At 43.4% G+C, this 14,693-nt stretch overlaps 1 protein-coding gene across 2 annotated transcripts in view; it reads right to left on the bottom strand.

Annotated features, from left to right (window-relative positions):
- Positions 1 to 14,693, bottom strand: part of MAML3 (mastermind like transcriptional coactivator 3) — a 336,501-nt gene that overhangs the window by 110,953 nt on the left and 210,855 nt on the right. For both annotated transcript variants that reach the window (XM_075614965.1, XM_075614975.1), the window contains exon 2: positions 5,939 to 7,441. In XM_075614965.1, coding sequence (XP_075471080.1) covers positions 5,939 to 7,441 — 1,503 coding nt within the window. The remainder of the gene's footprint in view (positions 1 to 5,938; positions 7,442 to 14,693) is intronic.

Below are 14,693 nucleotides of genomic sequence, written 5' to 3'. Positions count from 1 at the left end.
GGGCCTCGCCGCTGGCATGCCACCGTAGGCCCCGCGAAAGGTAAGGTGGGCCCTGCTAAGATGGCCTTGGGTGGGGAAGAGGAGGGAGGGGGAAGATGTGTGGTTTAAGTAAGAGAAAGTGGGGTGAGCAGTGTTTCCACTTCCCGGGAAATTTCCCAATTCCCAACAAATGTAATTCTCTGGAAATCGGAGCACTGAAAACCCTAAAGAAATGTGTGCATACGCGACGCTATCACCGCTTGCTATGTTGCTGCTGGCCGGGTTGAGCTCAGGGAGGAAGGTAGGGCTAGGAGGAGACGCCTCTCCTCCTGTGATGTGTGGAGGGGCAGGGTCTATGCTGAGCTGACTGTCCCACTGCTGAGAACTTAACACATGGAGCACAAGAAGTTACGGTTGACCCATTTCCACGGCCCTCTACTTGTTACTCCCTGTCTCCCTCACTTCCCCCACCACTTGCCCCTCACTTCCCCCACCCTTGCACCCCCACGCTCCCCCCTCTTGCCACCCCCACGCTCCCCCCTCTTGCCACCCCAATGCTCTCCCCTCCTTGTCACCCACACTCCCCCACTTGTCACTTTCTTGTTCCCTTGCTGCCCCTTTTCATCCTATCCCCCCCCCCCCCTCCCGTCCCAATTTCACCCCCTCTTCGCCCCGCTTGTACTCTGCCAGGTTATACTATGTGTTGATGTATAGTGCTGTCAGATTATACTCTGTCAGTGTATAGTGCCATCTGGTGATGTAGTGTGGGTCGGTGTATAGTGCCGTCTGGTGATATACTGTGATGTGTTGCGCTTAGTAGCCCAGCACCAAATCAAATTACCCCACAGCCACATGACAAACTGCGCCCCTGGATATATTTATTGTAGATCACCATGATGAGATGGGGCACTTACTGACATCTCCCTCACTTTAAGTTAGCCGACCCACAGGGGAGACACAGACTCGCACAAGGACTGCTCACACACACGCACATACACAGAGACTCACACACTGACTACACACGCAATGTTTTCGGCTACGCTTATAGTGCCGGCGATGTCGACGTCAGGCTGCGGTCACTGGAAAAATCAAATTGAGATTACTTCCAGCGATCGCAACCAAGCCGCCGCGCTTACTATTAGTGCACGCGACGGCGGCCATGCATTTGTTTTGACGCGATGTCGCGTCACTGTCACGCTACGCGCAGCCTTACAGCACACTGACTGCAGCAGGATTATTACCTGCAGAACAACAGACAGAAAGCAGGAAATCACTCAGAGAGGGTCTCTTTTCCTCCTAGAAGTTAAAACTGCTGTTAAATCTACTTCTCATTGTCTTTTAAATCCGTTTTTTGGACCAGAAAAATTGATCTCTTGACCAGGAAAAAACATGAAATGTAGGGTTTGGACCAGGAAATGTGAATGTGAAAGTGCAAAAACTGGAGGTGTGTGTGTGTGTATGAGGGGAGGGGCTGAGGGTCCTGTGCATAAGTAGAGATGTGTGTGTGAGAAGGGCGGGAGTGGGGTGTGTGTATGGGTGGGGCAAGGTGAGTGAGGTGAGTGTATGGAGTATTAGAGAAGTGGGTGAGTGATAGAGTAACGGAATGGGTGTGTTAGGTGAGAAGAGGGGGAAGATTGAATGGGGAGTGTGCTGAGAATAAGGGTGAGTATGAAGTGTGACGGGGGTGGATGTGGAGAATAAACGTGAGTATGAAGTGTGAGAAGGGGAGAATGGGGAGTGCGTGGGAAGTTTGGTGGTGAGTTTGGTGGGTTTGTGCGTGTGAAAAGAAGGGTGAGTGTGGTGTGTGTAAACGAGAAGGGGTGAGAAAGGTCTGTTGAGCAGGGATGTCCCGAGATTTAAAAAATCCTCCATGGGTGCCTCTGCTAAAAAAAGGTTAAGAACCGCTGTAGTAATGCGCTAGTTCTATATAGTCTGCAGCAGCCATTTGGGTAACTTTCGGACGAACATACCCATAGACTTCAATGGGGATTTTTGGCTCAAAACATCCCAAAAGGCCGCTTTGTACTATATAGGACAGGAACAGGAGGCCTTGAGAACTCCGCGTGCTGTGGGGAGGCATCAGGACAAGTTCTCAGGGATGATTTTCCATGGTGCAGCGCCTCCAGCCGGTGAGGATCCTGGTACAGCCAGGATGGTCCACACTGGCAACTCAGATAATGGCCCAGACAGCCACAAAGTATAGTTCAATTGAGTCTTTATTTACAGCAATATGTGTACTCAACATCTGGGGCCTATACCAAGGAGACCTATAAATACAGCATATTGTACATTGCAATGTAAACAACCAATTCACCACTGTTTTCCACTAACACATCTATTGTCAATGGGGGTATCACTAACACCTGAATATAATAATAAGGATATACTAGATCAGCGGTGCGCAAAGTGGGGGGCGCGACCCCCAGGGGGGGCGGGAGATTGTGCTGGGGGGGCGCGGGCAGTTGCAGAGGCCCCGCGCTCTTCCCCCAGGCATTTAAATTAAATGCCGGGGGATCGCGTGAGGCCCCTGCAACTGTTTACTTACCGGGATTCAGCCGTCTGTGTTGCGTTGACGCCGCGGCACCATGTGACCTGACGTCACACGCCCACGCAGCGTCATCTGACGCGTCTGAAGGAAGGCAGGGGGGCGCGAGAGCCGGGGGCAGAGAGACAGGGGGGCGCAGCACAAAAAGTTTGCGCTCCCCTGTACTAGATAATACTTCACAACTTATCTGGTAACCACTAGTATCATTATACCTATTCCATATACAATTTTGGCATATGGCAGTTACTCCAGTCATTAACCAACACAGGCTTTTTACTTACATGTTTCTTAACCAACTAACGCAGACAATTACACCAGTTCCTCCTGAAACCTACAGGACGTGTGGTGTTGGTGTAGCATACATAGTGAGTAGTACTAGAGTACTCTTGTGCTTATCTCTACCAACCCCACTGCCTACTATTCCCTATCTAGGGCCTACACCTCATGTGGGACTTTAGGGATACTTACTTACCCCTGTATTCTAACTTATCCCAAACAGGGACACTCTACTCTTACTGTTATTTATCTTATGTAGCAACATTTCTCACAATATACATGACACAATACTTGAAATACAGCCTTAATTCTTGTGAAACGACAATTAGGAATATGAACAATTTGCATGTAAATACACAAAATACATTTTTTTTTATTACGACCAACCGTGATGGTTTTATTTTATAACATTTGCACAAAAAACATTTGTGGTTAGGATACCTCTAGCTACAACAGTGCTCCCAGGAACACGGGAACCTTGATTCACAGACCTATGTTTTCTTCTTTAACTGTAGTGGGCAGGATCGTGCTTACGAATTAGGCCCCTCTTATCGGGCACCTCAATTGAGTGGATCCTTCTATTCCCATTTTCATCCACATATTCCCCCCTATCTTGTTTTTGGGGCGTAGCGACGACGTCACGGGGGCCCCTGGAGTGCCAGGCCCCATGACGTAGAAGCTACATCTTGGGCACTCAAAGAGTTAATAGTACCTACTGTAGAGGTGTTTGGGGCAGTCTGGAGGTAAAAAGTCAGAAGGACATTGGAAACTCAATATGGAGATCTGAATGTGCTAAACAGGCAGACTTCAGTCCGAACTACGGGTTATATAATCTGGGTTATGAAGTAAAAAGCAGGACCTGCATTTCTGTATTACTGTGCAAAAGAACAATCGTCCATAGAAGCCTCATGAACATAACATTGCATTGCAACCAATCTGTTACGTGGACTATATACTGTACTATACTATAGTTAGTTCTATGCTAGATATGAAACTATTAAGGAGCTGATTCTATATGTGCTAAAGCGGCCAACCTGACCCGTTTACGGCTGAAATTGACTTGAATGGCCCAATCGGCCACTTCAGCACATGTCACCCTCAGGAAAGGCATCTATTAAAATACTGATTTGAGTTGCTTAGGTACATGGGGACACAAAAACTGCAAGCACGTAGGAGGTTGATGGATTGCTTAGTTTGTCTATTTTCCTAAACTGCTGTAAAACTGCTGATCCAATATTATTGCTGGCTTTCCTGTGCCATGGCCAACATTTATGTATAACTCCTACTTTTATCCTTTCTGCAGGTGTAATGCTAGCAAAGTAATTAATCTGTGCTTTATGCATCTCCACGAGCTGTAAATGCAGCCCTTTCCATCAGTAAATCACCCCCTAAAATCAGTTAGACGGATTGTAGTACTGTGCTGCTTTGCAGGAAACCGTGAACAAAGCACAAGTAAATGGAGCAAGAAATACTAAATAGCTGCAAATCTCACGTGACCTGGAGTAACTTGCAATCTCTTTCCATCTGATCAAGCTCAACATCGCTCTCCCTATTTCTATGCTCCTCTATTATCTTCAGGATTGCAGAAAAAGTAATGTCACACACACAGCAGGCTCGAGAAATGTGATTTCCTTCTGTTTTACTTTGCTTACCCTCAGGAGACTTCCCCGGATGCACAACCAAAAAACAGACTCCAGAATTGAAATGCAGGTGTTTGTTTTCTGAAGGGAGAAATCACTGCCTCTTCTCTGGCATGGATACACAATCTCCGCAATGCAAGTTTAGAGCAGGGCCACATATTGAGAAATGTCACTTTCAAGAGAAGAGAGTGGCTCTGTGGTCAAAGCACAGGTCTACAAAAGGGGGAGACCAGGGCAGCGACCTGAGAAAGCCTTCCTGTGCCCCAGTTAACAAAAAGTAGATTGCATGCTTTTCGCTGTAGGGCTTCATCATACTCTGTACAAGGCTACAACAATGTCAGAGGTTTGTGACAACATGTATATGTGTTTCACTTCTTACTAATTTGATGGTGCCAGAATGAAAGGTCCCGGCACATAATATGTATCGATAAATGATCAAAACTACAATGTTATTGCCACTGCTGTTTCAACAGCCTCCTTTAGGAGAGAAGGGCAAAAAGTCTACAGTGTTTTAGTGTTTTGAGGGCTGTGTGGACTGTTTCCATTCCAAATTGGAGAACAAGTTTAAACAAATCGATTTAAGAGGCAATCGTTCATATAAAGTTACATGGAGCAAACCTGTACTCAGTAGGTGTCGTTCTCTCGTTCCCAAGGTTTCCCTTCCAACATTGGCTACCACAATACCTGACCTTGCATTGTATACATGGTATCTTAAGCACCAAAGCACAAACAAGACATTAAATATATTCCAAGTAAGCAGTTTCTTCTTGACAAGATAAAAAAAATAAAATAAAACTAATGTTTGTTCTTACTCATCAGGATGCTGTCCATACTTTCTCAAAGACAAAATCAAATTTGATATACAGTCGGTGCATGTTGGCAATGGGGCAGACATGACCAGCTAAATAGATCATTGAATACAAAAGTACATTTACAATGCTAATGCACAATATAAAGCTATCAAGGAATACGAAACGGTCAGTGGTATGCAGAAGAGATTGAAATGGTTAAAACAGAAATCCAGCATAACTAACCTCCATTTTTACATGGGACCAGGGGGGGGGGGACGGGAGGGGGGGGGGGGGAGACGACCTCCATAGCTGAACTGCACTATTTGTAGCTCCGGGGACCACCTAGTTCCCAAGATACTCATGAAGGTACTGGTATTACTTCCTAGCTTTTAAAAGGGATTTAAATGGCCATCACAATTAATGAGGTCTGCACAATTATTAAGTACAGATGGACATATAATCTTAATATATATATATATATATATATATATATATATATATTAATGCTGCTTAGAGCTTTTATAGGAAACAGATAGTGGTGTAAAATGCATGAAGCATTATACAGTAATGTAGCAATCTACTAAACCAGAATAAATAAATAAATGACATAATGTTCAGAATCATAAAAAAGGTTCAGCTGGTAAAATGTCTCTGACACCACACTATGGCAAACAGATACATGAACAATGATGTATTCAGTAACGTACCTGGCCATGGGCTGGAAGAGGTGCATATGCCATTGACTGGTTCATGAGTCCCTTCTGCTTCATGATAAGTAGACGTTTCTGCTCCTCACTCAAATGGCTCATCTGAGATGGCATTGGCGGCTGTTGTTGTTGCTGCTGCTGCTGCTGCTGCTGCATATACGGCATCATGGTATTCTTGTTTTGGTTGGCATTTGGAAGAGTCATTCTTTGATTCATCTCTGCACTAAAATGCGTCAGTGGCCTAGTGTTACCATAACTGAGCATATTGGGAGGTTTGTTGATGGAGTTTGTACCCAAACTGTTTGTCTGCTGGCTAATTATGTTTATGTGGTTTTGAGGGAGGTAGTTGTTCATGGTGGTTTTCGGTGGGTTGCTTGCCATTGGAGGCACTATAGGGGTTTGGTTGTTGAAGGGTTGAGGATACATCATTGGGCTATTTGGTTTTTCAGTTCCAAAGGCTCCTCCATATGGACTAGATGGAGGCCCCACAGGTGACCAGTTGGATGGTTGGTTTGTATGCTGCTGATGTTGTTGCTGCTTCTGCTGTATTAGTTTGGCTCGCTGTTGCTGTTGCACTGCCATTTGCTTGAGTTGCTCAGCCGGAGACAAGTCAGCACTGGGGAGGTTCACAGGGCCACTCCCTGAACCAGAAGTTGGGTTAATGACATAGCCATTTCCAGGCCTTGTAGAGGGCTGCCCGGGAGTATGAGCCTGGTTGGGAGTTTGTGGAGACTGGACAACACAACTTCCCGGTGAGCCAGAAGGGATTAGATTAGGTGGAGCGCTGGAGACTGAGGCTATGCTAGACACTGAGGATACATTAGAAAATGAAGGACCAGAAGAAGAGGGCCTCACCTGAGGAGAGCCCATGGACACATGAGGAAAGGGAGAGTGAGATGGATCACTCTTTACACTAGCACTTTCTTGAGAAATGGGTGTTTGGGCTGTATGTCTGGGAAAATCTAGCTCCTTTTTCTCCTCAAAGTCCTCATTGAACAAGTCCTGTATGTCATCTTCTGGAACAGTGTTGGCCAGCTCATCTATCAACTCCTGCCACTCCTGGTCGTTCAAATTGATGTCAGAAAAGAGCTTATTTTGGTTGGAAAGACAAGTTTCTGAGGTGTCTATGACAGAGGGATCATCTAGTGCCTCCTGTTTAATATCCTTGCTCTGGAGGATATTGAAGCTGTCCTCCAGTTCACTGGAACCGTTCACTGCTAGCTTCATATCCTGCTGTCCACCATTTTTACTTATGTCTTCCAACCCACTCGAATGAGTTACACTATTCTGCACTGGTAGATGTGGCTTGATATCGAGCTGGTGAAGAGGTGAAACAGAAGGTAGTGGCATGTTTGACAGGTTATTAAGGGTATCCATCACAGGCATCTCCTTCCTCAGACGTTTAGAGGAGGGAGAGAATCTCCCATCACAAACTCCGTTCTGTTGTTCTCCGTTGAGCGGTGACCGTGCACCTTCTAGCTTTCTCTTCACAGTTTCTTGCAGCTGAGAAGAAAAGAAAAACATTACTCAACAACTTTTCAGAAACGGTGGAGAGGAAAAACTCACCACTGAAGTTGCATTTGGCTTTACTCCAACATATACTGGAATTGAAGTAAAGTGAAAGCACTTACGAAAAACTGTTCCCTTTCTGATTTCTCTCTCTCCACTTCCGCTCTCTGAACATCACCTGCTATCATTCCTCTCATTCCTCATGCCTGTCCTTCTCATTACTCCAGAGATCTTCTCTCTTTGTACCTCTCGGCACAGGCAGCCTGAACTCTAACCTCTCTTCTGCCACTGAGCCCGACAATGTTGCCAAATCTTACAACTCTATCTTCTGCTCCTCACTATATCTATATGCCCCTTTTCGGCTCCCTCACACCTGCCCCTCTAACCTGTAGCCATGGCTAATTTCACAGTCACTCTAACTCCATGCTTGCACTCACTCTTTCGAATACGTCTAGAGTAATCTTGCATGCTTTCTGATTTTCTACACTAATCATTTCTCCTGTCCTGTTAACTATGCTCTGTCTACTGCCAAACAACACTACTTACCCTCACTAATAAACACTCACAAATCCAATCGACACGACTACTATCTGTATTTGACTCCTCCCCTAACCGTCTCCTTGTATTTCTCTTCCTTCAGTTCTCCTGAAACTTTTGCTAACCACTTCAAAGCTAAGGTGGATGCTGTCCAGAGGGAGCTTCCTTCTGCCCCTTCTACCTTGACACTGCTTATACCCAAACCTTCTTCCACTTTTGAGTCTCTCTCTATTACAGAGCTGATTAGCTGCTTTCCTCTAATCCCTCTACCACGTGTCCTCTTGATCCTTTTCCCTCACAAACTTTTAAACCTCTTGCTCCTGTCCTAGTCCCCACTTTCACCCATATCTTAAATTTCCCCCCCCCCTTTCAGTACCACTTTTCCCTTATTATTTAAGCATGAGTTGACTGGTCAAACCTATTCTCAAAAACAACACCCTTGACCCTACATGCCGTATAAACTATTGTCCTCTTGCCGGCAGTTAGTATATCTTGTCCTCTCCCACATGATCACTTCCTTAATTCCTATGCCCTCCTGGACCCTCTGCCATCTGGCTTTTGCACAGCTTACTCAACTGAGACTGCACTAACTAAAGTGGCAAATGATCTGCATGAAGCAACATCCAATAATAATATTTCCCTGCTTATCGTACTATCTGCTGCTTTCAATACTGTTGACCACTCACTCCTCATTCAGATTCGACACTCTCTTGGTATCAGAAACATATCTTGATGCTGGTTCTCCTCATATATCTCTCCCAGAGCTAATTTTCTGTCTTTTTTCTTCCTCCAAAATATTGCCACGATCCACCCTCTCCTCTTTCACTCTACTGCTAAAACCCTAATGCACGCCCTTATCCTTTCCCATCTGGATTATTGTAAATCACTACTAACAGGTCTCCCTGCCCCCACAACTTTTTCCTGTGAAACCTATAAAAGTCTGCAGGTAGAATCATTTCCCTTTCTCCCAGAACAGTCTTTGCTCATCTCCTCCTCAAATCCCTCTCCTAGCTTCCATATCACCTACAAAGTTCTCCCTTTTACCTTCAAGGCTCCCCACTCTCCCGCTCCTTTGTACATGTCAGCTTTGATTTCTCACTATACTCCTGCTCATCTCCTGCGCTCTGCTCATACCTATAGTTCTCTCCTTCCCACCCCATCCACTTTTAGTGTTCTCTCGAACTAGACCTGTTCCCCTCACTGCCCTTTACCTGTTGAACTCTCTCACACCCAGTATACGCCAAGCACCTCCCCTCCCATGATGAAGTCAACCCTAGAAGCACACCTTCTGAATAAAGCATTTCAATAGTCTGGACTTATCTCTAATAACCCACACCTACAGTCATATTTACTAACCATTGCTGTCAGGCACGGCCACCTACTGCACTCACTGCTTCCAATATTATCTGTGTACGTCTCCCAAAATATCAGTAAAGATTGCTAGCTCTCTGGGGCAGGGATTTCCTTTCCTATTGTGTGATTTTGTGTTTGCTGCACGTATTGCATTATAATTCCCTGTAATTTATTGTCTCTGTAACTTTCTCACTTTTGTAAAGCGTGGCATACATTGGTGGTGCTGTATGAATAAAAATATACATACATACTTAGCCACGTAACATTATCTGTACTATTATTTCATGTTGTGTTTCAGAATTAGGACATGTTGAATATGTTTAAATAGATCCAAAAGAAAAACATGCATTAGGCCTACAATACCAAGACCTACAGTATGGCCGCCTACATTTAAAGGCCTTGAGAAAAAGTATTTGACATCAGTACAGTATTTCTTCAAAATAACTGGAGTATTAAGCAATAAAGCAACAAGAGAAGATCAAAAAATAAATAGACAGATAATTTGTATAAGAAGATTTATGGAAAAGCACAGTATATTCATGTCAACGCCCAGAATCTTGATATATGCTGATGTATGCAGTTTAAATACTGTATATTAGAGTGGCTGGGTTAGGCTTGGAGAACTTGGGTAATACTTAGATGTACAGTACATTGAGTGTGATGAAAAGTGGAGCTGATATTTACCCACTATAATGATGAATTACATGTCTTCCCAGTAGAAGAAAAAGTCACAGATAATGAAACTTGCCGTATTTTAAATGACAAATAAATGACAGAGAACCCCGCACACACCAAATACACAAACAACAACAGTAATAAGAGCATATCCCTGACATTTGCCATAGTCATACTTGTTTGGCTTTTGAAGTGTTCTCCCAGTCACTCCCCCAGCAGTTCCCTAAATCAAAGACTTATCATGGTTCAGACCTCACTGCCATCACCAGGAATTCAAAATACTGTATCCATGGCACATTAAAGCTACTACTGACACGTTTACTTGTTAGAGCCTGTTACCACTGCAAAGCCTTACATTAAGGGACCTGAGGAAGGTGAGATCAAAGGCAGCGCAGATCTACAGACATGCTTACACAAGAACAGCGGTACAATATGAACGTCTGATTAAGTGATGTTCTAGAGAAATAAGACACTACGGTGAGATGTACTGTATCAACAGAAAGGAAATGCAAATAGAAGTGTCTTTTGACGTATTGCCCCATTTTCTGCTCGCATGTGTCAAATGTATGAAAGTGCTGCTTACATTTGACGCAAATTGTTAGGCGCAAAGGTTTACGCCACTGTCGGATTTTTTTTGACGCAAACACAAGATACAATGGTGGAAAAGGGAGATGCACAGTTTGCTACATGTCATTCACACATTATATAAGTTATGGTGGTTAAAAAAAAGTGACAAAAACCCTCCGTACAATAAACAGCAAATACAAATATCACTTGTGAGCACATTCTCTTCTCAGAAAGGTCTGCAACCCTGCAGTATGCAGTGCTTCTGCTGCAGCTAGGGATTCTGGGAAATGACATGCAAACGAGCACACAGTGTCACCTTTTATACAAAATCATTTTAACATGGACCCTATAAGCTTATGCCTGCCGCAGTACACAGCTTTTCAACACAGCCTGGGTTAAAGTAGTGCATAGCCAGTAAACCTACCCATTCTGCTCTTTTGCATGTAATTTCCCAGAATCCTTGGCTGCAGTAAACACTGTATGCTGGGAGATAATGGGGAAAGCAGGGTTGCAGCCATGTCTGAGACATGTGAATGTGCTCACAAGTGATATTTTTATTTGCTACATGTCATTATAATAGGAGTGTCAGGTAACTCCTTCCTAACTCCTCCTAATGACACTCCCCAAATCTCAAGGTGATACACTGGTGCAAAACTTGGCGTGACCACCTTGATACATTGACACAAAGAGATGCAAGATGAAAAAGACACAATTTGAGTAAATTTGCTCCAAATGTTAGTATCATATTACTTATTTGTGACTCCTCACACATATCCCCTTGTGTGTGTTTTGGTAAAGTTGGTATTCCTAGCTCAGCCAGCTGGAAGGCAGTTATATACTGAATGTATATCTCTTGATTATGGCATACACCTTTACAGTAATAGCAACCTCTGAGGAATATACAAAGAAACTACTGCCCCTATCCACGGTGTAGACTCCCTATGCTTGATCAATTCCATTCCTATCAATGGGATTCCAATCTTCTCCAGAATGGAGAAGTAGCTTTACTGCATATTGACAAAGGGCCTAGGTACCAAGAAAACAGCGCAATCAATGACCAGTTTGTAACGAATAATAAGTAACATGTGTACAGACTGGTTCATACACACGTGTAAACAGGAAGTTTCATATTGTTCATCGTGGGGATGGTTGACCACCATCCTGTTTTGGCTACCTCCTCCCACCCCTCCTGTTCCTCCTCCCCTCCCACGCCCACTGCCTTGGTGCTGGAAGGAGGAGAACACTTGTGGCCCAGCCTCCATGTTCTTCCCCACTGTGTTGTGTTCTCAGTGGGAGTGGGGAACGCTGAAACAGATCTTCATCTCTCAAAAAGATTTACAAGTGCAAACGAGCTGCTCTATTGTTTGTGCAGCACACGGTTACTGATCGTTTCGGAAAGCAAATGTCTAAAACGACGACTTTCCCATAAAGGACATTGAGTAAGGAGACACGTTTCCATTAGAGAAGCACAGCACTTATTCAGTAAAGCACATGGCAGCTCTCAGCCCTTCAGCTAAATGCACACGAGTGGAAGCTAAGACCTACCAGCTTTACAGAAAAACTCCCTTTGTCTGGCACAGGCAAGTATTTCCAATACATTTCTTACAAGAAAACCCTAAGAAGCCCACCCACACGCCATGATAATGCTAGGCCCGCACTGCTGTTTATCTGGTGTACATAAACACTAAGGGGGCACTTGAGGCTTTATCTGCCTCAATGAGCTGCACTGCTTTATACCACCAGCAGCAATTAATTTCTCCAAAGAGATTAAACCAAGGTGCTGTTGTTATGGTAACAGTCTTTGCCTATCACGATCCGTCTTCAGCGGGCTGCTTAAACCTCTTCACTGCCAGAAGCACCTGCAATGCATTGCAGGCCACCTGGCAGTGTAAGGGTTAAGTTTAGTGGGTGAAGCGCTACGCATAAAGTAGTATCACTGTCGTTCATCACAAGCCCTTTAAACATGTCACAAGCCCTTTAAACATGTCACAAGCCCTTTAAACATGTCACAAGCCCTTTAAACATGTCACAAGCCCTTTAACCATGGTGGACTACACTTTTTCAATATTTTTGTTTTTAAAGGTTTATGCTACTGTATATCTATGAAGACAGCAAGGAGTGGTGTGTTTTAGAAATAGACCTCATTGTATATTTAATTGTTGTATATATATATATATATATATATATATATATATATAAAACCGTCAGAAGAAGAGATCAGTGTATCTCGAAAGCTTGCACAAATAAAAGCATTTCGTTAGCCACAGAAAGGCTATTCGTCTATTCGTTTTTGATTATTAAGCTTGGCTAACACGGTACAGATACCTCTACATATATATATATATATATATATATATATATATATATATATATATAATGTGTTTCAACTTGCACAGCACAGAGAAAAGAAGGCGAGACAAAATAACATAATACAATTCTATATTTTTCTTATACAGTGTACAGAGCCAAGCCCAAAGAGCTTACAATCTAATATTGGCCCTGGAGGCACAGGGAGATAGAGGGACTGGCCAAAGGTTAAAAGGAGAGCTGATATTAGGATTAGAACTGGGTTCACTCACATTAAAAAGGCCCTGTCAATAAGCTACTGCCCTTGCTAAGCCCCAACATGCAAAATATTACCACATTTACATATACTGATACAAAGGGTGAAGAGGTCCCATAGTAGCTTACAATCTAAAAGAAGGAAGCAGAAGTCTAGAAGCATTTAGTTTAGGGGGGAAAGGCTGGCGAGGTTGAAGGTCAATTACTGATTTCCAGGGCAACAGTAATTGAAGAGATCTCAACCCCGAAGTACCAAAATCTGAGTTGTGGGGGAATTAGGCCCTACAAAATATAATTGTATGGAAAATTGTTGTGTTTTTTTAATCAGTGATAGCCCATTAGAGTTTATAAGAGAATTGTTGTTGCAAATTCTTGAGACTGACACCAAATCAATGAAAATAATAGAAAGTCAGTTAAATTGGCAATACATCTTTTCACTTGGAATGAGATATGGTGGGAGCAGGAGAGCAATGCGGTGTAGGCATGTCAGGAAGCTTCCCTAAAAGAAAAAATTGAGTTATATGTGCGAAAGATGGGGGAGAGTACTGTATGATAGCGAGGGGCAGGGTAGTTCTTGGAAGGAGGATTGAGAAGACATTGTAAGGGATGAGGAAGTCGTGTGCAGAGAGAATTTGGAGATGAGGTTTTAGATGTATGAAGAGAGGTTTCATGGAGACCTATGTAGTTGAACACTAAATGAAAATTGTATGTTAGATAAATGTTAGGCGCAGGCTACAGTAGGTGACACTGAGAGGAAGTAAATTAGACTTTAGTCTGGCAATATTGGAGATAAGAAGAGGAAGGCACTACTGTAAGTTTAGAGTGTTGGGAGGATGGTGGAGTCTATAATGTCAAGTGAAAACTCTGACATTTGAGAGCGACAAGATTAGAAGTTCAGTTTTCGACATGTGGAGTGTGAGCTAATGGTTGGAAATCCAGGAGATAACCGAAAAGGAGCGAGATAGAACTAGGTAGAAGGGGTGAGGTCAGCAGAGGCCAGGTAGATTTTGGCATCTTCAGCACATAATCCCAGTAAAATGACATTGAAATGTAGTTTTCTATATACATATTCCTATAATGTCACAATAGAATTACTACTGTACTTAAATTAACTCTCACTGATTTTTCTGAGCCTCACTGATATGGAGTCAGTCTCACCAAATGTTGTCCCCATTGTTCTGATAGAACCCCAAACTCACACTGATTTTTCAACTTTGGTGTTTCATTCCTCTTTATTCCCTCTTTGCATACATACGTGCTAACACCGATACTTTAATAGTCACACATATTTAAGTCCCCACTTCAAGTGAATACAGTGCAATACTAAATATTGCTATACTGCTGTAACTATCAAACGCTCCTTTATTTAGAGAACAAACATTATTTTGGTCTCTATTAACAGCTCATGACCCCATCTGTCTAAATGCAGTATATTCCCTGCCACTGTCATTAAAGGCTTATTTCCTGGTTTCTAGTGAGCACAGCTTTGCTGACTCATTTGAAGAGAAGGGGGTTAATAATGTGCACAGGATTGCCACAGTTTTGGAATTTT

This window comes from Ascaphus truei, chromosome 1 (assembly GCF_040206685.1).
Source record: "Ascaphus truei isolate aAscTru1 chromosome 1, aAscTru1.hap1, whole genome shotgun sequence".
In the NCBI taxonomy this organism is placed as follows: Eukaryota; Metazoa; Chordata; class Amphibia; order Anura; family Ascaphidae; genus Ascaphus; species Ascaphus truei.
This window is presented reverse-complemented; position numbering and strand designations above follow the sequence as displayed.